This window comes from Priapulus caudatus, unplaced genomic scaffold (assembly GCF_000485595.1).
Source record: "Priapulus caudatus unplaced genomic scaffold, Priapulus_caudatus-5.0.1 Scaffold2030, whole genome shotgun sequence".
In the NCBI taxonomy this organism is placed as follows: Eukaryota; Metazoa; Priapulida; class Priapulimorpha; order Priapulimorphida; family Priapulidae; genus Priapulus; species Priapulus caudatus.
Window position 1 is genome coordinate 1 of NW_014579091.1, and position 26,659 is coordinate 26,659.

At 38.9% G+C, this 26,659-nt stretch overlaps 2 protein-coding genes across 2 annotated transcripts; both read left to right on the forward strand.

Moving 5' to 3' along the window:
- Positions 1–76: 76 nt before the first annotated feature.
- Positions 77–15,376, forward strand: LOC106818109 (the record flags this gene model as incomplete). Its single annotated transcript, XM_014822832.1, has 14 exons — positions 77–243; positions 2,506–2,574; positions 3,375–3,494; positions 3,708–3,873; positions 4,237–4,289; positions 4,562–4,689; positions 12,128–12,275; positions 12,434–12,492; positions 12,759–12,880; positions 13,062–13,168; positions 13,418–13,584; positions 13,922–13,992; positions 14,259–14,332; positions 15,340–15,376. Coding segments are annotated over 14 exons (1,488 nt in total), but the record flags the coding sequence as incomplete, so codon positions are not given.
- LOC106818111 lies at positions 8,335–10,524 on the forward strand. Its single transcript, XM_014822834.1, has 5 exons — positions 8,335–8,436; positions 8,850–9,032; positions 9,204–9,335; positions 10,091–10,178; positions 10,453–10,524. Exons 1-5 carry the CDS (start codon positions 8,428–8,430, stop codon positions 10,512–10,514), a joined length of 474 nt encoding a protein of 157 aa, XP_014678320.1. The 5' UTR covers positions 8,335–8,427; the 3' UTR covers positions 10,515–10,524.
- Positions 15,377–26,659: the final 11,283 nt, after the last annotated feature.

The following is a 26,659-nucleotide window of genomic DNA, read 5'->3' on the forward strand; positions in this document are numbered from 1 at the left end:
AAACAGTTCTTGGTTTCTTAGAACACCTCGATTGAAGTTTGAAAGCTTTCAGTTTCCCTTTAAATATATGCTACAGGTGTGGTTGATGTTGAAGCTAGAAGATGGCCGTTACTTCCACTTTCCCGGGTTTCCTGATACAACTGTGTATAACACCGATGGACAAACATTCACTGCGGGAGGATTGAAGTTCGAGGTTTTAGAACCGCTGGCCAGGTGTAGGCTCACATTCAACGGTCGTCTGAGGTATTATGATCAATATTCATTGAATGAAGTCATTTTGTAAAATGGTGTATACGCGTGCGTGCATATTTGTGTGCATATGCGCGCGTCCGGACTCCGGAGTGTGTTCGTACGCGCTGTCGTCTACTGACATTCATACGCGCGTGCGTGCGTGCGTGCGTGTGCGTGTGCGTGTGTGTGTGTGGGTGGGTGGGTGTATTTGTGTGTGCGTGCGTGCGTGTGTGTGTGTGTGCGTGTGTGCGTGTGTGCGTGTGTGCGTGCGTNCAGCGAAGAAAGCGACGTATGTCTTCAAGACAGGTATGTATTATTCTGCGTGTTTAATTGAATATAATAAATCTATGAAGCAATTGTGAAAAATTAAATGAAATTAATTAGATTGAGTTAATGTTCAGATACATGCCTAAAAACATGCCTAAAATACATGCCTAAATACATGCCTAAAAACAGGCATCTAAAATGTGCAATCATTACTACAAATTTTGTGCATTTATTAACGTGTACTTCTTTTATTTAAAAAAAACTTATCGTCACGGCGCATGCAGTGTTAACTCTGTGCGGTTGCGTTATCTGTATGTTACGTGTTTATACGTTAAAGGTGAGGAGGTGATTCTGAACGGAACCCTGGGTACAATCGCAAAGATCTCTCAACCGACCAGCAGCGGGGCCAATGATGTATCATCATAGAATTACCGCAAAATCAATTCATGATGTATGAGATTGAATAAAATAACGCAGGATTACCAAAAATATGCCTATGCTAATATGCGCAAATCCGACGAGCTTGATTGAAATCAATGGATTATACACACGCACGCACGCACGCACGCACGCACGCACGCACGCACGCTCACACACGTATAGTGTGACATTGTGTATCATATATATATATATATTTTATATATATATATATATATATATANATAGGCGGCTAGCATAATATATATATATATATATATTATATATATATATATATATATATATATATATATATATATATAGGCGCACCTACATGCATACTTGCACATGTTAGCGTACGCGCGTGTCTGTATACGTGTGGGGTGTTATTCTATTATCGCAACCTTTTTCTTTACACTCTATTCCTCTATTCTTACATATAATCCTTCCGTCTCTTGACATGTTTTTTTCTCCTCGTCTTCACTCATCATTATCGGTATAGCATTACGTTCCCGCAATTCTACAAAAATGTAAACCGTTTGCATGATTTATTTAAATATAAAATAGTCATGAAATCAGTAATATTAGATTGATGCATGTCTGCTACAAAAAAATTAAGCATACGCAAAAAAAGATCCGGTATTAAGCGTAATATGTGCACGTTTTTTTTCCACACACACATATCATTTATTTGCAGGGATGCCTGTTAGCCATGGTGTTGTCAGGGCCAAATGCAGGATAGTTCGAACGCTGGAGGAGGCAGACACTATACAGGTATTTAGATGAAGAAGTTGGAATGGATGATGGAAAATGGAAATGACGATATTTTATCCACGCATAATGACACTGATGTTCCTATATCAAATAGGGACCACACCGGGAGCACTTACCGAATTTGAATGAATTTGTCTGTTACGCTATACTGTGTCCACCCCCAGGACAAAAGCAGCAAGCATGCTCCCAATATTCAATTATTAGCCATTATATGTGGGCACGCGACGGAGCGGGCATTTCTCGCCGCTTGGATCGGGGCGTGCTGTTGGCTAGAAAATTTTGCGCAATATATATTCAAAATACGTATTTAAATTGCAATCCGGGATGGTCAGCCCCTAATATTAACTGTCCGTTTGTTTTATAGCAAGGAGAGATATTAATAGTGCCGTACACGGACATTGGTTGGTCACCTTACTTCCCTCTCGTGTCCGGTCTGTGCACAGAGATGGGAGGTCTTCTATCACACGGTAAACCTCAATGTCCAACTATATATAAATAAATTCTGTTCATGCTACCCAAAATTCATGGTACAGTATCATTTTATTATTTGTTTAAGTGTGGTCGTGCTATACGCAGTGAACACATTGTGCGTAAGGATTGCTTTTCAGACATGCCGAGAAAGCTTGACTTTTTTTAGAAGATGTTCCCTATTATCTGAGGCACGATAAAGCGGAGACTACTATATATATATATATATATATATTCCTCTATATGAGTTATATAGAGGAATTTCGCATGAGGGAACGAGACAAGGCAGACGGGTTAGTGTTACTGTGAAGGTCGGAACACATGTGTACAAACTGGAAATTTTTATAGACAGGGACAGAGAAACGAGTGGGACGCGGACGATGAAGGAAAACTAGTCCATGTAGAGTTTGCTTTCGTGTAAGTACTATATCGATAAATTGAATATATATGACTAAGTGCAATGACTCCCATCACAAAGCAGGCTCTGCTGGCCTAGTGTACGAGCAAAAAAATTCATACACATCTAATATTCACACATGCTAAAGTATGCGAAGTGAGCAATCAAGTACTAGCTTGAAAAAATTCCTATCCATCACCGTACTGGCTGTAAAATTATAACACGCTTTTATATGCAATGGTCATACGTAGTATCAAGAGCAGATAAAGAAGGTTCTTCTTTGGCAGATTCTAAGGCAGATTCTTTATCTGCTCTTGGTAGTATTAAACCTTACCAACTATAGACATGTCTATATATAATAACAAGAGCTAATAATACCTAATAAAACTAGAGCTACTAATAAAGGTATTATTAGCTCTTGATAATAAACACGTCAGCCCATGATACATTTATCAATCGATCTTATAAGCCTGTATGTGATCAAAAAGTCACAGGATCGTGGTCATAACACAATTGCGAGCCACGTGCAACCTTTGGCAGATTTCCCCGGGATTTTATTACCGACATTTGTCTACTCATTGTAACCATATTTTCCGATCACGAAGCTGTCCTCGGAGTAAAATAATTCTTTATAGATCTTTCAAACAATGTACGTAATGGAACGTGTCTTCTTGAACATGTATTCCCACCCATGTTGCATGCAAACAAGCCAGTTTTGTCTGGAAATGCGTTAATGAAAAAATGAAAATAGCGAACATCACTTATAGCATACAAAGCTCTTGACATTACGCGCATGCATAATCATGACGTTGGTCGGTAGGTGGACGGCTCTGACGGAACGGGTTTCCTTGAATTACGACAACGATCCATCCGTGGTTTCCGATGCTATTGCTAGAGAACAGTGGAATACCTCCTTCTTCAATCGTTTACGCAAATCTAGGTGCGCTCAAAGGACTAGGACTCAAGTGACTCTAGGACTCTCATTTGCTAAATAAAAAATGAAGATTGAGAATTTTGCAGTTATGAAGTTAGGAGAAATCATGATTTTCTTTTCTATATTCGAATTAATAGCCTTATACTCATGTGTGCCATAACAAAAATTCGAAGTAATTTCAACACATGTGTAATATAAATGCAGATGTACTATTTACAGTGAGGAACATCAGAGGTATGAGGTCTGTGGTCAGCTGTTTGGTAAACTGACTGTCGCAATAGAACCAGAGAGGACATTGCTGCTAAGAGGCGTCAGACAACACTCCTGGGGCATTTGCGACTGGACAACCTACAACAGATACATGTCACACTGTGGATATCTGGAGGTTAGATAATTTAGATAATTATTATTCGTTTAGCTGACGTGGATTAACGGCCAGTGCCAACCTGCACCTGCTGAGAGCACCAGCTGTTATAATAACGACGATACATAATAATCAAATCACGGTATTAGGTTCATTTAAAAATGTTTAACAATGTGATCATCGAAACTCACAAGCTTAACCACGAGTATATACTGTAGTATCATTGGAAAAACATTGCTTATTTTCTACCTGTCATTCTCCTAACTGTAAAAATGTACAAATGTGGAAAAAAACTTTTCATCACAAGTGTCTTTGCTACCAAATATAAACTAATTATGAAGGAAAGATGCTAACATTGATATTTCTATTATTTTCGTTCAATAGGATGGAACTTTTTTCTCGTTTTCGGCAACAAGTATTGCTTCGTTTCTCTCTCAGTACGTATAACGCTACACTCAGTAACAGACCGATCTGTAACTACGTTGTGGAAAAGGTTAAACTACATAATAAAGAAGCGATACAATATAATTATTATAGTGACTGAAATGCTTGGCCACGTCATTTTGATAAGTTATGGAAATCATAATATCGATGACATCGTAACTGTATTGATTCCAAGCGTTACCGATACACGTTACAAAAAAACATAACGAATGCAAACGAATGTTTCAACATAATTATATTTTTTCCTTTGTCGTCGTATTTTCAGTATCGTCTGCGGATATGTGATTTTGCCCTGCGGACAGACACGTACACTGAAATCAACTGACCTGCACTTATCTCTACATGGGGAGATTACACCGCCTTCGGACAAGTTATGCTTTAATGCAATTGCTGGTGAAGTTATATATGAATTCATCCACCATCCAACCATTCATCCATTCATCCATCCATCTATCCATCCATCCATCCATTCATCAATCTATCCATCTATTCATAGGCGGCTAGCATAATATATATATATATATATATTGTACAATTTTATTAATTGCATCTGATCACGTGCTTACGAATGCTCCGAGTCAGCCTAAATTCCTACCAGTAGGAGTATGAAATTACCTACTTATTGACGTACTGTCATTTACAATAAATGTCCATCTACCGTGCTCATACCTAGCGTTAAATGCTGCTCAATATTATGCTTATAATTTACCTTGCAAACAAATATGAATTTTATTTTATTTACATACTGCCCTATGCGAGTCCTCCTTCCCCTAAGGTGAGAAGTAATTCTCTTTCTACGCACGTATATCAAAATAAAGACGGCAATGCGAGCTGAAAGTGATTCATAACCGTGTAACTATGGGTTTTTATTAATTTGTGAAAATTTGCATTAAACTTATAATAAGCCAACGTAAATGTGGTCAACGAGGGACGCTGTCCTTACGACTCATCCACCGATATGAACCACGCGCCACGACTGTTAGGGTTCCTTGGTTTTCCTTATTGCAAACGTATGTGTTCTCCTGGTAACCCAACACACCGACAGTGAACCTTACCCTGATAAAACGAATTATTGTTAAAGACGTGAGCACAAAGCCTGCATGCTACCTTCATACGGTGCTGGCAGGGACATGTACTGTAGATTCATATCACGTAAACACGAATCGAGCTTTTGCACTAAAGAAATGTACCAATGATTAGAAACAACTATCTATATACAGTATTAAACCGGCAAATTCGATTAAACAATTATGAGGTGCCTCAGCGTTTACAGGTATGCATTTAAAAGAGAGAGAGAGAGAGAGAGAGAGAGAGAGTGGGTTTCCAAGCAGAGATGTATGTAACAAATCGTTGTCAGTACACCTCTGTTTATAATTAGGAGAGCGCCCTAGCCTGTAGGGTGCAAAACTCCTACTATATCCCCTCCCGTCCTTCCCCTCGCCTCCCGTTTCACTCGGTCAGCCTTCTTCTACCGCTTCTTAGCTATATTCCTTGCCGCCTTTCCTCAGTCTCCCACCCTCTCTCTCTAAGCAAGCTATGTTATGCAGTTTTCTTTAATCCATACTGCACGCCTGAAACGGTGCTCACGCATGCGCAATATCTCCCGAGAAGAAGAATATTTTGCGAAAATTATGTATTTAAAATGTAGATGATGTATTCTAGCGTGGATTTACACGATAACATTCTATCAGTATCCTTTTCTTAGGAAATAGGAAGAAGATCTTTCATGTAGGGTGCCTGCTGCATATTCAATTCAGTACACAATCTGGCTACGTTAGTGTGTTAACGCATGTGCAATATCTCACCAGAGTAGCTAGATTTTGTTATGAATATGCATTTAATATGGTTAGGGGGTATCTTAGCATAGATATATGTAATAAATTGTTATCAGTAGACTTGCGTTTATTATTGGGAGTACGCCCGAACCTGTAGGATGCAAAACTCCTACTACATCCCCTTCCGTCCTTCCCCTCGCCTCTCTTGTCCCTCGCTCTGCCTCCAACTTTTTCTACCGCCCCCGCTATCTCCCGTGCCGCCTTTCCTCAGATTCACACCCCTCTCCCTCTCTCACTCTCAGCAAGCTATACAGTTTTCTTCAGTCCGTACTGCACGCCTGAAACGGTGCTCGCGCATGCGCAATATCTCCCGAGAAGAATAATGTTTGCGAAAATTATGCATTTAAAATGTAGAGGAGGTGTGCTAGCATGGATTTACACGATAACATTCCATCAGTATACCTCACTTAAGAAATAGGAAGAAGATCTTTCATGTAGGGTGCCTGCTGCATATTCAGTTCAGTACACAATCTGGCTACGTTAGGGTGTTAGTGCATGCGCAGTATCTCATCAGAAGAGCTATATTTTGTTATGAATATGCATTTAATATGGTTAGGGGGTATCTTGGTATAGATTTCTGTAATAAATTGTTATCAGTAGGCCTGTGTTTATACTTAGAAAAACGCCCTAGCCTGCTGAGTGCAAATTCTCCTACTTCATCCCCTCTCTTCATTCCCCTTGCCTCTCCTGTCCTTCGCTCAGCCTCCTTCTTTTTTTGCCGACCCCAACTATCTTCCCTGCCGCATTTGCTCAGATGCCCACCTGTCTCTTTCTCACACAGCAAGCTATATTATGCAGTTTTCTTCAGTCTGTACTGCACGACCGAAACGATGCTTGCGCATGCGCAATATTTCCAGAGAAGAGGATTCTTTTACAAAAATTGTGCATTTAAAATGAAGAGGAGGTATTCTACCATAGATTTATATGATAACATTCGATCAGTATACCGCTGTTAAGAAATAGGAAGAAGACCGTTTATGTAGGGTGCCTGCTGCATACACAATTCAGTACACAATCTGTCTACGTTAGTGTGTTAACGCATGTGCAATATCTCACCAGAGGAGCTATATTTTGTTATGAATATGCATTTAATATGGTTAGGGGGTATCTTTGTATAGATTATTGCAATAAATTGTTATCAGTAGGCCTGTGTTTATACTTAGAAAAGCGCCCTAGCTTCTTTTTCTACCGCTATCACGCCGGAAACGGTGCTCGCGCATGCGCAATATCTCCCGAGAAGAAGAATATTTTGCGAAAATTATGCATTTAAAATGGAGAGGAGGTATTCTAGCATAGATCTACATGATAACATTTTATCAGTATACCTCTGTTAAGAAATAGGAAGAAGACCTTGCATGTAATGTGGTTGGACCATGCATTAATTACAACGAGTCGAACCCTTGCACATGAATCAGCAAGTTCGTCTATAAAAATATCCCGATATAAAAAATATGCAACCAGCAAAACTTCAATGAATAATTATAGCGTGCCATAATCATGCACGTGCATACGAAGTTCAAACAGATGCAATAGCGGATCCAGGAATATCGGAAGGGCTAAAGCAAGTAGCGAATGAAGCAAATCCACGGGCATCGTAGCATTGTAGTGCTTCTACGACGATTAACCGGCTTCTTTTAAAAAGTCACAAAATTTGAGAAACAATAATTAAAATAGCGGCCTAAATGCTCATAAATCTCTACTTCGCTGCAGATTTCTTCACTCGTTTTTTTGCCATTGATTCCAAAACGGAGTCATGGTCACCCTAATGAACACAACTTCTAGACACGCTAGTGTATAGAGTATAGTCAATTGGGACCAGTACGTACGAGCATAATCATGACGTTGGTTGGTAGGTGGACGGCTCTGACGGGAAGGTTTTCGTTTAACAACGACAACGATCCATCCGTGCTCTCTGATGCTGTTGCTAGAGAACCATGGAATGCCTCTTTCTTCGAATGTTTACGCAAATCTTGGTGAGCCTTCACATAATCGCTGTTTGTGATCGTAATTCTAGCAAAATTAGTAGTGTTTAGTAGTAAACGCGCGCGCTATACACACACACACACACACACACACACACACACACACACACACACACACACACAACACACACACACACACACACACACACACACACACACATACACACACACACACACACGCGCGCGTATACTGGTTTCATGTGTGCGCTCACTTCTTATAGGTCCTGCGAGTCGAACTGTTGGGCAGCAAAGCAGTCCAAAACACCTACGCAGAATTACTCGGATCAACATTCTGCAAACACTTCATTTTTAACATGTATAACGTGAGTTAACATTATACACAGTTTGATTGTTCAAAACGAAAATTACCGCTTCTTAATGTTATTGCAAAACCTACCATATCAATTAGCGTGTCGAAAAGCGACTATGTAATTTGCAAGGCAATTGTTGCGAAAGAAAAACAGGTATCAGCCTTGTGCACCCTACATACCAAGCTAGTTTCTTACTCCGTGTAAATAATGAACTGTTCTATACATACTAATTTTGGATTGGACTTTAACACTGAACGTGTTACGAATCTCTTATTAACAGTCATTAATTATTTTAGTTGGTTAGAAGAACATTCGATAGGCCTACATACCACCAACTTCTAGATATTACTTTCATATGATAACGGGCTTCACTAATCATCTATGATTATGCAGAAATCAATATTTACCAAATTGTTTTTATCTAGGGTATGTATTACATGAATGAATACACGACATTATTCGACACAGAAAAGCAAAAGGTTGAATTTGAGATCCTGCTGTATGGAAAACCGCTGGGAAATGAAAATTTAGACACGATCCATGCCCGTTACAGAAATATTCGTGTCCCGTTGTACCAGAAAATTATGGGAACCCTGCAGATGAACATAGTAAGTACACAGCAGCCAAGCGGCTATTGTAGTGTGCGGCCTCGCTGTCCGGACGCTATTACCTTGTTTTGTAGATTTGTCCCGTAAATGTTAAACAGTCAAATTAGCATACCGCCATATATAATGGGCGCACAGCACTCGAATCTGCAATGCACTACTTCTTCTTTATAGTATGCGCTTAGAGGAAAGCACTACATTCAGCAAGGTAATACCGTAGTCAAATCGGCGAACACAGACTTCAGTACCACAGACATACGAATGCTGTATCAACAACTTGATAAACTCATCCAGACGAGTAGCGAGGTATGTACATTTTTATAGTAATCTACGTCGATTCTGTTTTTACGTCGAGCAGAATATTAATGTTCGAATGTAATCAATCATATTCCTCTCGCCAAATTGCAGGATAGTGTCATCGTAAAATGAACCACGTTATAAGCACCATGTGGGAGAAAATCTCTTGATTAAACTAACTGGCGCTTACTTCGCCTGCTCCGGAAAGCGGGTGCAGTAATGCTAAGTGGGAGCTAGGGCCCATGTAAATGCAGAAGTGGGATTGAGGGGCTGATTTCACGGATGTGTTTTACCACATAACGATAAAATCTGGCTTGAAGTCACAACGAGGGGTTCCTGGACGTCTGGAGCCCCTCTAGCTGGGTCCATCTTTTTGTGTATCCGGAGGTTTATAGAAGTACAATATACGTATTCGCTGTATGAATCTCTCACGATGAATACAATTCCCCACTACAAATATATATGAAACGATCATCCAAATATGCATGTGTGACTTATCGGTATTGCTACGTGTATGACAATAACCCGGTTTCGTAGAATATAATATTATTAAGCATTATATCAGCTGCTGTTATTCGTTTCAATACATGACGTACGTTGCTCTGGAAGGATTTAACTCGTGATCAGTTACGTCTAGTTCCCGTTTATATATCCTCTGGTCATTTAACCCACTGTGAACCTACACAATACACAATATTAACATTAGCACACATACATTTAATTACACGTTATCCTACGAAATGGTTTTAATCATTATCATTTAGGCATGGTACTGCCACTTGCAAGCTTCAATGGCATCCAATATGGCCAGTGCCATAATCCAACACATTTTGGACACTGGTCGAAGACAAGGTAAGTTATATGTCGCTAACCAAACAATACCCTGGAATTTAGTAATCGTAATTGTTGCAAACAATTGCAAAAATGTGTCAGGTATCCCCTAATGCATCTAATAATACAGAGCTAGCTGATTATTCTTACAATTTACTTAATTGATTAAATTTACATTGTTAGTTATTAACACGTTCAACGCTGCCGGTGTTAACAATGCACCTACCGCCTTGCGCTGGGATTTTCGCGTTTTTACCGCGTATTCATTTATTGATTTACCACATTTTATTTGCAGGAAAGCTAACCAAACTGACACATTTACTCTACATAAGTGTTATCTCACCCTTACACGTTTAAATAGTATGAAAATCGTTCCCCTTCATAATAATAAATTACATCTAATAATACAGAGGTAGCTGATTATTCTTACATTTACATTGTTAGTTATTAAGAAAGTACCAAAAATTGCATATAATGGGCACAACTTAAACGCTTACGTAAAAAAAGCAATTCCAAAAAATCCAAGCGTCACACCTTTGTACTATTTCGTGTGGTTGTAATATAACGCGGAGGTAAGCAGTTTATGAATAGAATAGCTTTTATTGCAGTTAATCCATCCACGTGACGTGTAGTTTTCAAACACATGAAACAAATTAACGCGAAAACTTAAATGCTGTCAATGTTCTCCACCAGTGACAGACTTTCGCTGATTAGAATCATCCCTGCACGAGAAACCAATCTGTGTAAATATATATTTCAGATCACGCCATCCTAATGTCTGAAGTTGCCAACGTCCTATCAACCTGCCCAGACGTACTGAGTGCTGACGTGCCAGATGCTCTCAGGAAAATCGCGTTAACGGTGATTGACAGCGGTAAAGCCGAGTTCTTTCAGTCATTGTCAGCAAAGGAGGCAGCCCAGTGGCTACAGACAGATGACAGCGGAGAGCTGAAGAATGAGTTTGCAAAATTTATAGAGACGCATGGACACAGATGCGTGCGCGAGGTAAGCTTGGTATAACTGCAGTCATGATAGCACCTTAGTGCAAGAAATTTCACAACAAGTCTTATAAATGTATTGTTCGAAATTAATGACGTTGTTTGCTACAACTGGCTTCACAAATTGAATTCCGCCGTAGTTGCAAATAATTGCATCAGTGCAACATATTAGCAACGCTAAAGGTATATTTTCCATATTAATATTAGGGCTCTATGAACTAAAAGACGTCTTTTGACGACTTAGAAACACGTTACAGCAAGCATACATTCTGTCGGGTTGTTCTATTTCCTCATTTGTCATATGCTGAATTCATCCGTAATTTGAATGCTCTATTTTGACATAGTCGGAACTCTGGGAAAAACCATGGAGAATGGAGCCAACAAAGGTTGTCAAAACAATACAGGTAAATTAGTTATATAATGCGTTAAAGTTTCATTTAAAGATGAATTATGTTAAAAACGTGTATTATAAACGTCATATAAAACCATACGTAATAAACATGCATTTCATTAAGGAAAAATGGGATGTAAGCCAAAATAGTTGTAACCGTAGTATTCTGATTAGCATTCCAACATGAAATCTAATAACATATATGCATTACCATTATGCAAATATATTACTTTAATTTCACACATGCGTGTAACCAAGGATATGACAAAGTCACCCAACGAGATGAAGAAAAGAAAATTGTACACGACAGAAGACGAAGCTATCGAGAACATTAAGGTTCCCATTGGCGCCATCAAAAAGTATGTTATGTATAATATATATATAAATCCATCCATCCATCCATCCATCCATCCATCCATCCATCCATCCATCCATCCATCCATCCATCCATCCATCCATCCATCCATCCATCCATCCATCAATCCATCCATCCATCCATCCATCCATCCATCCATCCATCCATCCATCCATCAATCCATCTTTTATGCTGACGTTAAAAATTATTTAAATTATTCCCACAGGTCACCTCCAGTGTGCTTTTTGGGTTGAGAAGAAACAGGAGCAGATTGTCTACTCAAGAAAAAGGTGGAGTGTTAAGATCCACAAACAATTCACTGACGTAACGATGAATGGAGTCCGTGGCTGGGGCTTCACCGAGTATATGTACAGGTCTCGTATCTTGTTGTTCTATCATTTATCATTCACGATGATTACTCTGGTATACGATGTTGGCTTAAATAATTGGCAAAATATATACACCATTATAGACATCTCGTTAAGAATTATTAGTCCTCAGATGTGATCTTTTAAAAAAAAATCTCTTTCAGGCACAATGGACTCTGTCCAGTACCGCTTCAAAAGTCAGTCCCGTTGCTAAAAGAACCAGGTATTATACTTCATGTCTTTTTTTCTAGAGGTGTGAATGTACTTGACGGCTGGTTATTTGCCTTTGTATTCGAACAGAGTGAGTGGTCATAGCGGAGTTTGTTTATGTTTAAGTAGAAGCGTCTAATCATGCAGGAGCTGCCGGTCAGACTTCGGACATATCGAACATAAGAAGCATTAAGCAAGCCAAATTATTTAGATTTTACATTTGGTGTCGACGAGGTGTATGCTTTTGTATGTCTGTTTATTGTGTTCTACATTTTCAAGCGTACGACATAAATCGACCTTGTGACCTGACACTGGAGTTCACTAAACCTGCCTGCGCTTCATCTCAGCTGGTTGGTGGTAAGGGAACGCAGTTGGCTCTTCTGACTCAGCTAGATGGCAAGGTACATGTTGGTATCATGTTTACACGCTCACGTTGTCCCTGTTTAAAAGTTTCTCAGTCAGTTCACCAGCAAGTTCTGCAAAGAGCCAGACGCTCAATAGTTTGTACAATGCCGACAATGCAAGTAAATAAACCTGTAACAATAGTGTTCATACTAGCGTAACACTTCACGTTATGTTCAGTTCATAGTTCCGAGGGGCTTCTGCCTGACGGTAGCCGCATACAGGCACCATCTGAAAGATAACAAACATCTACGTGACGCAGTTGAAGAACTGGAAAATGTTGCATAGTATGTATTATAACCAGGAATAAATAATCTCAAATTATTATTACCTGAGATTATTTTATCGCTGTTATTATTTACCATAAATTTGCCACAGAACAGACATAACTGAAAGATGTAAAAAATTGCGCTTTATTAAGTAACAACATACAAAGTAATTCATAACGTGTTCCATCGTCCGTTATCTATTGTTTCATTTTATATATGATATTGCATTAATACAAACAACGTTAAATGCCGCTAACTCTTTTCCAGTAAACGAAAAGAAGGTGATATTCACGAGATGTCCAAGACCATTGTTGAAAGCTTTAACAACACTAAGCTGACTCCGGGGTTGGAACGGGCAGTGTTGAAACAACTGTCAGAGCTGTTTGGCGATGAATGGAGCGAGAAGACGTTTGCTGTACGATCATCTGCTGTTGGTAGGAGCTGATGTCAATATTGTATGACAGTCCACATTGAATTTTAATTTAAAAACTAGTTTGATCTATAGCATATAAATTATATCATTATGTAATCCTCGTGGTATGTCCATAATCCTAGTGTTAGTGCTAACGTTCTTGCATGCAAATTCTATGCACATTAGGAGATTATTTTATAGGTAATTATTGAAGGATTCAAAATCAGTTGTAAAAATGTAACTATATGATTGTTAACGCTAACCAATCAGAATTAACTCGCGCCTATTTGGTAATATATGCTTTAACGCTTAATACAACTGTATGATGTAATAATCTTTAATAAAGTAATAATTTTTAGGGGAAGATGGCGGGGAAGCATCATTCGCTGGACAGATGGAGACCTTCCTTGGTGTCATTGGCATTAAAGAGGTTAGGACTAAATCTGCACCGTAAGAGATGTTTTGAAATGCAGCATTTAACATAGGGAATGACGAAACCTTTGCAATTGGCCAATCACAAGATAAAATCCTTTCATGGTATCATGATCACATCTATGCTATACAAGTTATATAGGTACAAATATGCAGCATGAGCAAATGGTCTAAAAATATATCGAAATATATCTCGCAGCATGTCGACATCTTTTGTCGTAGAACTACAAAACAGTAATTGAATACTATTTTTCATCTTTGCAGATTTGCAATGCCATTGTAAAATGTTGGGCATCATCATTCACACAGCAGGCTGTTGCGTATAAGAGGTATAACCTGTGTCTATATATAGTCAGGCTCGTTGTACGTCCTTGTTGTCATTTGCTTGGTTTTGCACGCGTATGTGAATGCCGTGCTAGAGTTCAAAGTGTGTGTGTGTGTGTGTGTGTGTGTGTGTGTGTGCGCGCGCGCGCGCGTGCGTGCGTCTGTGACAATGTGTCGTACCACGTGCTTAAAAAGACCGTTTACCGGAAAAGATAATTTTACTACGGTTAAACGTTCCGGACTGAAAAATTCGTGGACAGTGAAGTCATGCAGTGACTGTCTCAACGGCCTCTGATCTGTATTCACTATATGTTTCCGGTTATAAAATATGATTTAACGCAACATTTTACCCCTGACTTTGTGTTCTCATTAATTGTATATAGCTATCTTGGTAATACAATTTGGCTACTTTAGTGTACGTATATATGTTTGCTTTACATTATAACTTTTCACCCATATACCAGGTTGTTTTGGCGTGGCGATTCCCGCTGCATATCCACTCAATCGTGATATCCTTAACTACTCGCTATATTCGTATTCCTTAGAACTCGATTTCTGACCTCGATATGTCAACAGGACACGGGAGAAGGCCTCTCCATGTGTCGTGATCATGTAGTATATATATAATATTATCTAAGCAAACTAGTCGTACAAACTAACTAAGACAATCAACAAATGCATCAGAAATGGAAAATGTCTTCATTGAAAATATGTCGTTTAGGTAACCACAAAATCCAGCAGTGCACGACGATGACAAATTCATAAAAACACAACGAATAATTACTAAACAATAAAGCTGTCGCCCAGTGGAAACGCGAGTGTGTCAGCTTATATTTAATTAGTTTTAACGTACCTTACATAGGAAATTATACCGGAACAGCTAGTCGGCAAGAGATCACTGATCATACGAACATCTTTAATCCAAGCGCAACAAACAAAGTAGATAAATGAACTCGTGATTAGCGCAAGAAAAATAAATTGTCTACTGAGAGTTATTAACGTCAAGTTTATCTCCTCGTAGAAAGCGTGTCAGCTTCCGTGCCTTGTTGGTACAATGATGAAAGGGACGTACCCCAACACGCGTGTATGGGAAATTTAAAGTGATGCCTTAATAGACATAATAACACTAATAACTAACATGGCTTCTTGCTTGCTTAACAGTTAAGAGCTGTTAGCTAATATATACTAGCTGTTCGTTATCTGAAACCATCAGACGTCTGGCTCACCCGTCGATCGCTTATATTTGAGGACACAATTTTTCTATTTTTTTATTAACATTAATTGCGCATAGAATTATTGGATATATAGGCTGGATCGAACGTTCCTAGTGGATCGACAAACTCATCTATAATTAAGAAACTTGATATTAGAATGCATTCCATTCGTTCAGAGTGAACTCGTCGCGTTGGGAAACACATGCACGATAGCTACCAGCGGTCATTCGTCTCGGGTAAGGCGTTTGAAAGTTTAATAATTTGTTTCTGCGCATAAACTGATGCATACTTTTATCAGCGCATTAGATAAATAGAGATCACGATCATGTAATTTGAAATAACGCAACGTTTATCACGTATAAACGTATATAGGTTAGCTAAAAGATGGCTCCGCGGTATACGGCTATAAGAGCCTATGTTAGCACACCCTGTGCGGGGTGTGTGTGTGTGTGTGTTGTGTGGTGTGTGTGTGTGTGTGTGTGGTGTGTGTGTGTGTGTGAGAGGAGAGAGAGACGACGACGAGGAGAAGAGAGAAAGAGTGAGAAGAGAGAGAGAGAGTATAGAGAGAGAGAGAAGAGAGAGAGAGAGAGAGGAGAGAAGAGAGTGTGTGTGTCTATATAACAAGATAGCTTTTATTCGGTATACAGCAGAACGACACGTATGTCGCCTCATCCAAGCACGACTCTGGCTCCTCCTTAGCTCGCCCCCTTTATTTCTCCCACTTGCTCTCTTTATTTCTCACTCTCTCCTGCCTCACTAACTCCATTAGTCAGGCCTGGTCGGTTCAGAACCAGTTGCAATTGGTCATGCTACATAATACATACACATAAATGCTTACGGTGCACTTTGCCCACACATGACAGGATGTCACAGCAGTAGTCCAACATGCATCGCGCGGTAAACTAGTAAAAGAATCGGAGATTGTTCGGTGTTCCCAGTGCAAACTGAGAAAAGCTCGCGACATGGTATTACAACTCGTGATCGTGGTCGCTGTCGCCTACGTAATCTATAATGTGTTGTATTCTCACACGGCTCGACCAATTTGCGGAAAATACGCCCAACCAGGTGAGCAACCGATAGATATAGCACACGACGTTGAAACTCCGTTGGGACATTTTGATTACTCGAAATTTTGATAAATGTGTGTTTAACATAATGTTTGTTATCGTAAAACAAACAAAAACGAACGACTTGGGATTTCGAGGTTCGGGAATACGTGCAAAAAAGTCTTATTCACGCAGGTTCATGGTACGCTGGAGCAAACGCGCCGATCGCGTAGACATCTACTGCAGGATTGAAGAAATGGAGGAGCCAGACGTGGACACAACCACGCTAGATCCACCCGCATGGATCCAGAATGTCTCGTTGCGCAACAGGAAGATGTGCAACCTCTATGTGACAATCTAAATGTGCGAGAATACTTACTAATATTCAAGTAAAATCTAGCATTATTGTATAGTCATGTGGTATGATATGAAATAATATGATCTATATTTACGTATACTATATAGATAATATATATAGTATTATAATACTATTAATATATATATACTTGCTAACTATCTATCATACACTGTATTTATGTTTTTTAATTATTAGTTCATAGTCCTATATAAATCTGCGGGCGCGTGTACTTCCCAGCGTGTGACAGTGCGTACAAGCGGAGTGTGAGCGTGTGCGTGCTTGTGAGTTTGTGTTGGTGGTGAGTTTTTGAGTGCATAAATTTATTATACACTGAGTTCCTAGGTAACGCACACGTCTGGTTTTAAAATTCCCCCCTTGAGTGGATAAGTGAGGAGGGGATCGAACTCACTAGCTTGGTATGTGTGGGTCGTATTATGTAACGTGTAATATGTTGGTTGGAAGAGTAGTTTTAATCGTTCTCTTGAAAGGTTTATGGAGCAAATTATATTAATGATTTTTAGGCGTTTGATTGCGTGTCTATCAATGGATTGGACACGAGCGGCAACAGATTGGTGGCGCGAATAACTCGTCTTCATGACAGAACTGCTGAGGTACATGATATATCTAAATCTATCTGTCTGTCTGTCTATCTATCGGTCGGTCGATCCGTCGGTCGGTCGGTCGGTCGGTCCGTCCGTCGTCGTCTGTCCATCTATCTGACTATATCTATCAATCTGCCTATCTATCTACCTATCTATCATATCTATTATCTATCTGATCTATCTATCTATCTATCTATCTATCTATCTATCTATCTATCATCTATCTATCTATCCATCTATCTATCTATCTATATATTTATCTATCCTATCTATCTATATATATTATATCTATCTATCTATCTGTATATCTATCTAGCTATCTATTATTATCTATCTAATCTATCTATCTATCTATCAATAAATTTAATAAATTAATTTACTAATATATCTTATCTATCTAATCCATCATCTATCCATCCATCCATCCATTCATCCATCCATCCATCATCATCCATCCATCCATCCATCCATCCATCCATCCATCGCATCCATCTCCATCATCCATACCATCCATCCATCATCCATCATCCATCCAATCCATCCATCCATCATCCATCCATTCATCCATCCATCCATCCAATCATCCATCCATCCATCCATCCATCATCCATCTATCCATCCAGCCATCCATCCATTCCAGCCAGCCATTCCCCCCCCTCATCTCTCGCTCGCTCTCTCCTCTCTCTCCTTCTTTCTCTCTCTCTCTCTCTCTATCTCTCGCTTTCTCTCTAGCTCCCTATCTCTTTCTCTCTCTCTCTCTCTCTCTCTCTCTCTCTCTCTCTCTCTCTCTCTCTCTCTCTCTCTTTCTCTCTCTCTCTCTCTTCTCTCTATATATAATATATATATACTATATATATAATCATAAACGTTTATGTTATTCTATATATAAATATTCTGTTTTTTTTCGTCAGAAGAATATGTTTTAAAGCTTTCAGTTTCCCTTTAAATATATGCTACAGGGTGGTTAATGCTAACGCCTAGATAGATGGCCAGTTACTTCCACTTTCCCGGGTTTCCGACACAACTTTTATAACACGACGACAAACAATTCACTGCAGGAGTGGTCTTGACAATTGAGGTTTTGGCAACCGCTGTAAAGTGTAGGCTCACATTCAACGGTCGTCTCAGGTAATACGATTATAATCTAGAAGACTGCGATTACAGGAAGTGTTAATTTTGACAGTGATGTGCTTTTTATTCCCACGCCTGTGTATGTGAGCACGACAGTGAAGCTGAGAGGGTCGTTGTCGTATCAGGTACTACATATATGTACCCGAGGTACGTATATGTATACCAGACGTATCTTTCTCAGCAATAAGTGCCCTGTGTTTAGGTTAGGGTTAGGGGCGTTGTATTTTTTGTTTAATGTTTGTTTTGCGGTTAAGGTATTAGGTTAGAGGTTACCTGGTACCTGATACTGGGTACGCTGAGTACGACAACGACCCCTTCGCGCGGACAGTGAATGTCTTCGTGCCTGTCCGTGTGAGTGTGTCTCTTGAGTGTGAGCACACGTGTACAATACTGCCACTTTGTAGGCAGGGACAGAGGAACGAATGGACCCTGACGATGAAGCGACAATCCTAGTCCATGTACAGATTGCTTCGTTAAGTACCTATATCGCGTCTTTGTATTTTGCATGCACAGCCGCACCTATTCTGTAACGATCAGCTTTATAGGCATAGGCGGGCTAGCATAATATATCTATATATATATATATTGGTACAATGTATTAATTGTGCATACTGATCAAAGTGCTTGACGAATGCTCCGAGTCAGCTAAAGTCCTACCAGTAGAGTAATGAAATACCTACTTAATTGACGGTACTGTACATTTACAATAAATGTCCATCTACCGTGCTCATACCTAGCGTAAATGGTGTCAATATTATGCTTATAATTACCTTGCAAAACAAATTATTGAATTTTATTTTATTTACAATTACTGCCCTATGCGAAGTTCCTCCTTCCCTAAAGGTGAGACAGTAATTCTTTTATTTTTATATCTTTCTGACGCACTATATCAAAATAATGACGGCCAATCGAGCTGAAAGTTATTCATAACCGGGTAACTATGGTTTTTTTATGAACTTTGTCAATTTGCACTTAACTTATCAATAGAGCCAAACGTAAATGTGGTCACAGATAGGGACGCGTCCTTACGACTCATCCACGAATATAACCACGCGCACGGACTGTTAGTGTTCCTTGCGTTTTCCTTATTGCCAAGAGTAGTGTTCTCCTGGTAACCCAACACACGACAGTGACCTTACCGCCTGATAAAACGAAGTATGTTAAAACACGTGAAGCACAAAGCCTGCATGCTACCTTCAATCGGTGCTGCAGGGCACATGTACTGTAGATTAATATCACGTAAAACACGAATCGAGCTTTTGCCACTAAAAGAAATGTTACCAACTGATAGAACAACTATCTATATACAGTATTAAACCGGCAAATGTCGATTAAACAATTATGAGGGTGCCTCAGGTTTAACAGGTATGCATTTAAAAGAGAGAGAAAGAGAGAGAGCAGAGACGAGAGGGGATTTCCAAGCCAGAGATGTATTAACAAATCGTTGTCAATACCACCTCTGTTTATAATTAGGAAGCGCCCTAGCTGTAGGGTGCAAAAACTGCTCTAGTCCCTCCGTCTTCCCTCGGCTCCCGTTTCACTCGGTCAGCCCTTTTTACCGCTCTTAGCTATATTCCTTGCGCGCTTTTTTATTGGTCCTCAGCCCCCCATGTCATCCACCCTCTTCTCTAAGCAAGCTATGTTATGCATGTTTTCTTTAATCCATACTGCACGCCTGAAACCGGCTGCTCACGCATGCGCATATCTCCGAGAAGAAGAATTATTTTGCCGAAAATTATGTATGTTAAAATGTAATTGATGTATTCTAGCGTGGTTTACACGGATAACATCTCTTCAGTATCCTTTTCTTAGGAATAGCGGAAGAAGAATCTTTCATGTAGGCGTGCCTGCTGCATATCAATTCAGGTACACAATCTGGCTACGTAGTGTGTAACGGCATGTGCATATCTCACAGAGTAGCTAGATTTTGTTAATGATATTGCATTTAATAATGCGGTTAGGCGGCGTATCTTAGCAAATATATGTAATAAATTATCAGTAGACTTGCTGTTTATTATTGGAAGTACGCCCTAACCCTGTTAGGATGCAAAAACTCTACTACATCCCTTCCGCTCCTTTCCCCTCGGTCTCTCTTGACCCTCGCTCTGCCTCAACTTTTCTCTACGCCCCCGCCTATCTCCCGTGCCGCCTTTCCTCTAGATTCACACCCTTTCCCTTCTCTCACTCTCAGCAAGCTATACAGTTTTTCTTCAGTCCGGACTTGCACGCCTGAAACTCGGTGCTCGCGCTCATGCGCAATATCTCCCGAGTAAGAATAATGTTTGCCGAAAATTATGCATTAAATGTAGAGGAGGTGTGCTAGCATGGATTACACGATAAAACATTCCATCAGATACCTCACTTAAGGAAATAGGAAGAGATCTTCATTAGTATGCCTGCTGCATATTTCAGTTCAGTACACAATCGGGCTACGTTAGGGTGTGAGTGCATTGCGCAGTATCTATCAGAAGAGCTAGTATTTTGTTATGAATATGCATAAATAATAATATATGGTATAAAAAGAGGAGGTATTTAGTACTAGTTAACTTTTCATATCACAAATATGGTAAATTGAGCAATATATAACATATTTCAATAAAAAATAAAAAAGATTCGAAATGTGTATATTCAATCTAAAAAAAAATGTTAATTTAATAAAAAATCAAAATAAAAATATTTTTAATGTTAAATAACTCCTTCATCATGTCCGCCACAATAAAAATCAATAAAATAAAATTTGATTAATAATAATTGAAAAATCATATTAAATAGCGATCAAAAAATTATATGTATCTTTTAAATAAATCAAAATTTAATGTAATTTTCAATAATGGTTTGGTACAAAAAATAAATAAGAAAAATATAATATATGAAATGTAATAAATATTTATAAATATGGCATCCTAAAAAAAAAAAAAAAAAAAAAATCAAAATTTATTTATTCAAAATTAATTCTGATGATAAAAATATGATGTAATTATAAATAATTAATAAATTATTTATTTAAAAAAATATTCAAAAATCATTTATAAATAATTAATAATAAATTTTGTTTGAATAAAAATAAATTAAATCCGTTTATTAAAATATCTCGTCAAAAAATCTTTAATAATTTGGTGGATTATCAAAAAATGTTTCGATTGTTATCAGTAGGCCTGATGTTCTATACTTAGAAAAAAACGCCTAGCCTTGCTGAGGCTGCCAAATTTCCTTGACTTCATTCCCTCTCTCATTCCCCTTGCTCTCTCTGTCCTTCGTCAGCCTCCTTCTTTTTTGCCGCCCCAACTATCTTCCCTGGCCGCATTTTGCTCAGAGTGCCCATCTTGTCTCTTGTCTCACACAGCAACAAGCTATATTATGCCAGTTTTCTTCAGTCTGTAAGCTGCCACGACGAACGATGCTTGCGCATGCGCAATATATTCCAGAGAAGGGATTCTTTACAAAAATTGTGCATTTAACTGAAGAAGGAGCGTATTCTACCATTGAGATTTTAATATGATAACTTCGATCAGTTATCCGCCTGTTAAGAAATAGGGCAAGAAGACGTCATTATGTAGGGTGCTGCTTGATACACAATTCAGTACACAATCTGTCTACGTTACGTGTGTTAACGCATGTGCATATGCTCACCAGAGGGCTATTTTTGTTAGAATATGCATTTAATATGGTTAGGTGTAATCTTTGTATAGATTATTGCAATAAATTGTTATTCAGTAGGCCTGTGTTTTATACTTAGAAAAGCGCCCTAGCTTCTTTTTCTACCGCTATCACGCCGGAAACGGTGCTCGCGCATGCGCAATATCTCCGAGAAGAAAAATATTTTGCGAAAATTATGCATTTAAAATGGAGAGGAGGTATTCTAGCATAGATCTACATGATAACATTTTATCAGTATACCTCTGTTAAGAAATAGGAGAAGACCTTGCATGTAATGTGGTTGGACCATGCATTAATTACAACGAGTCGAACCCTTGCACAGTAATCAGCAAGTTCGTCTATAAAAATATCCCGATATAAAAAAATATGCAACCAGCAAAACTTTAATGAATAATTATAGCGTGCCATAATCATGCACGTCATACGAAGTTCAAACAGATGCAATAGCGGATCCAGGAATATCGGAAGGGCTAAAGCAAGTAGCGAATGAGCAAATCCACGGGCATCGTAGCATTGTAGTGCTTCTACGACAATTAACCGGCTTCTTTTAAAAAGTCACAAAATTTGAGAAACAATGATTAAAATAGCGGTCTAAATGCTCATAAATCCTACTTCCTGCAGATTTCTTCACTCGTTTTTTGCCATTGATTCCAAAACGGAGTCATGGTCACCCTAATGAACACAAACTTCTAGACACGCTAGTGTATAGAGTAATAGTCAATTGTGACCAGTACGTACGAGCATAATCATACGTGGTTGGTAGGTGGACGGCTCTGACGGGAAGGTTTTCGTTCAACAACGACACGATCCATCCGTGCTCTCTGATGCTGTTGCTAGAGAACCATGGAATGCCTCTTTCTTCGAATGTTTACGCAAATCTTGGTGAGCCTTCACATAATCGCTGTTTGTGATCGTAATTCTAGCAAAATTAGTAGTGTTTAGTAGTAAACGCGCGCGCTATACACACACACACACACACACACACCACACACACACCACACACACACACACACACCACACACACACACAACACACACACACACACACACACACACACACACACACAACACAACACACACACACACACTAACACACAAACACACAAACACACAAACACACGCGCGCGCGCGTACGCACGCACGCACGCACACACACAGAGAGAAACTACTACTACTACTACTACTACTACTACTACTACTACTACTACTACTACTACTACTACTACTACTCCTTAGTTAATGACTACATTCTGAGATATACGTGACGATAGATACGAAAACAACTTCCCATGTGCACTGGTTCTTTGTGCGGTGATGAAACCTGCCAGCTATAGGTTGTTCATACAAGACGTGTCTAGCATCAGTTTCAATACCTCTGCCCATTTTAAGCGCGTAAGTTTAACCGAGTGTGTGTAAAGTGTAATATTGGCTGGCAACGAGACTAGCGACGCGAGCACCATTCCCTATGTACATCAGCATAGGAAAAGGATTGTGGCGGGATGCTGCGGCCAGAGTAAAATTTTCAGAACGGACTTTACTACGGAGATCTCTCCCGGGCATACCCCTACCCATTGTAAACGCGTAAAATTGACCGAAAAGTGTTGTCTTGATAACGCGTTTTGATTATACGTTAGATAGTATTGGATTTACATGAGTGCACATATTACCTGCTCTTAATGTACATCATATCGTATAGCTATGAATTAGCACTAGCAATAGTTAGATAGTAGTGGTAATAGATAGCTTCACTAATGAAGATTCGCGTAGAATAGCTAAGTCCTCATAGCATTTAAAGTGCCTTAATGTATCTATAACCGAACCGAGTCAGCCTGCGCGGACTGAGGCAATAAGGAACATGTCTATAATTAACCTATTTAGTGATGCTGCAGCTATTTAAACGAGCTGTGTATTGAAGGGAAAAAGAATAGTTGGCGACAATAGTGGCGTCAATTTTAAATAAGCCTTTGCAACAAAAAGTATTTCGCAAACGTAGAATTGATGTGAACTATTTGCAGTGAGGAACATCAGAGGTATGAGGTCTGTGGTCAGCTGTTTGGTAAACTGACTGTCGCAAGAGAACCAGAGAGAACATTGCTGCTAAGAGGCGTCAGGCAACACTCCTGGGGCATTCGCGACTGGACAACATACAACAGATACATTTCACATTGTGGATATCTGGAGGTATGATAGTTTAGCGGGTTAACTAATTAGTCAACCTTTTCTAACTAAGTAGTGACACCACCTGGCCGTTGCCACGCCTGATGTTTGATTCATAAAAGTGTATTAGCATAGTAAAGGATATAAAAGGATATATGTCTTAGTATATACTTTTAGCAATATTAAAATAACATTTCTAATTTTATACCTGTTTTACACCTTGCAGGATGAGAGTTAGTTAAGAGATACTGTAAATGAAGTTTTAATCAAACTCGCTTTTATGACTAGTTAAAAACTAATTACACGGTAATTTTTACATATCACTTTAACGGTGAAGTCGGTGATACGTATCACGGCAATCTTTCACTTTACAGGATGGAACATTTTTTTCGTTTTTGGCCGCAAGTGTTTCTTCAATTCTCTCTCAGTAAGTATATGGGCTTTAATAAGATCGTAATTAGTGTAAGGTACGTAATTATGAAAAGTTAGAATGTATAATTCTTACAGTGATTTTTAAACTGCTTGCCCACGTCATTTTGAATGATAAAGTTGGTAACCACAACACTGACGACATCATAACTGTCTAGTCTACCAGCGTGAGAATACCATGATAAACATAACGTAACTTGCACAAACTAATATTTTAATATAAAACTAATTCTTTCTTTGTCGCATTGTTTAGTATCGTCTTCGGATACGTGGTTTTGCCCTGCGGACAGAAATGTATACTGAAATCAACTGACCTACACTTATCTCTAGATGGAGAGTTTACACCGCCTTCTGACAAGTTATGCTTTAATGCAGTTACAGGTAGTGTACACACACGCCAATCACACGTAACACTGACACCAACGCACAGAGAATTTTGAAAAAATAAATAATTGCCAAATAAAAACATATTAAGTGTAAAACACCTTATAGTAATCTGTGGAACTCTCGCCCCATGCCCACCTCTGCACCCCACTTTTGTCATTACTAAGCTGAATAAAGAAATTTGCCCCCTCCAAAGAATTTTGCTCGGAGAACGGCCATGATAACCGAGACAGCGGTGCTCCTGTTGAGTCTCGACTAATGAGAAGCCAGACTCATCCCGACCGGTGCTCTAGCTTGAGATGAACCTGCATATTAGCCCCAGAAACGGTTTTTTAATTTTTACATGCTTGTTAATGTTTCTGTTTTACTGTTTGTTCGTAGAGCCCATCGAAGGAGAAAGCTCATGCCAGCGCTGATGGCAGTTCAGTTTCCTGAAATTATTACTGGCTATCCAATGCCTGTATGTTATTTACTTAATTACTACTGCGTTTGTATTTGAACACCATATGAATAAGTGTTGACAAATTTTACATTTCAATTAATTCTATTCATGTAATTGGCAAATGTATTCAGATAAAGTTATAGTATAGTAGATAGATCAGTTAAATTGTGCGTAGCTGTGTGTGTGTTCTTAGGCGCGTCTGTCCGCTCAATTCAACATTTGTTTCCTCAGTTAGAAGATGACGATGAATGCGCTGTTCCTACTACTGCAGAGCTCACGGGTATCTGGTTATATATACATACTTTAAATTATTAAAATTACTAATTATTTAAATACTATAATATATATATATTCATTTATTTATGTTATACGCATATGTACCAGGTATGTATACTACGTATATACACCCTGTGTACACCACGTGTATCATTTCTTTGTTTCAGATTCTATTCCTTCATGATCATATGAGCATTCTTGCTATTTCTCTCTATAACCTCTTCTGATTTTTATTTGTGGTAACAAGTGAAAAATAATTGTGCAAAATATCAACCTTTCCCCTAATCCGTGTGGATGTACGCAAATGATGAATATATGGATCTGCAGTCTCTCATGACGCTCAGCATTAGTCATCACGTTGTATAAACTTGTGCATTTTGTTTGCACCTACGAATAATTTATTTGCAGGTATGCCTGTTAGCCATGGGGTTGTCAGGGCCAAATGCAGGATAGTTCGAACGCTGGAGGACGCGGACACCATACAGGTAATTAGATATGACTAGTATATATTCTCTCCGCGAATTATAACACTATACCGCAGGCATGTCTTATCGTTAAATTATCTTATCGCCATAAAAACCACATAATATATTAAATAACATAATATAATAACATAAATTAACATAATAATATAATATAACGTGTG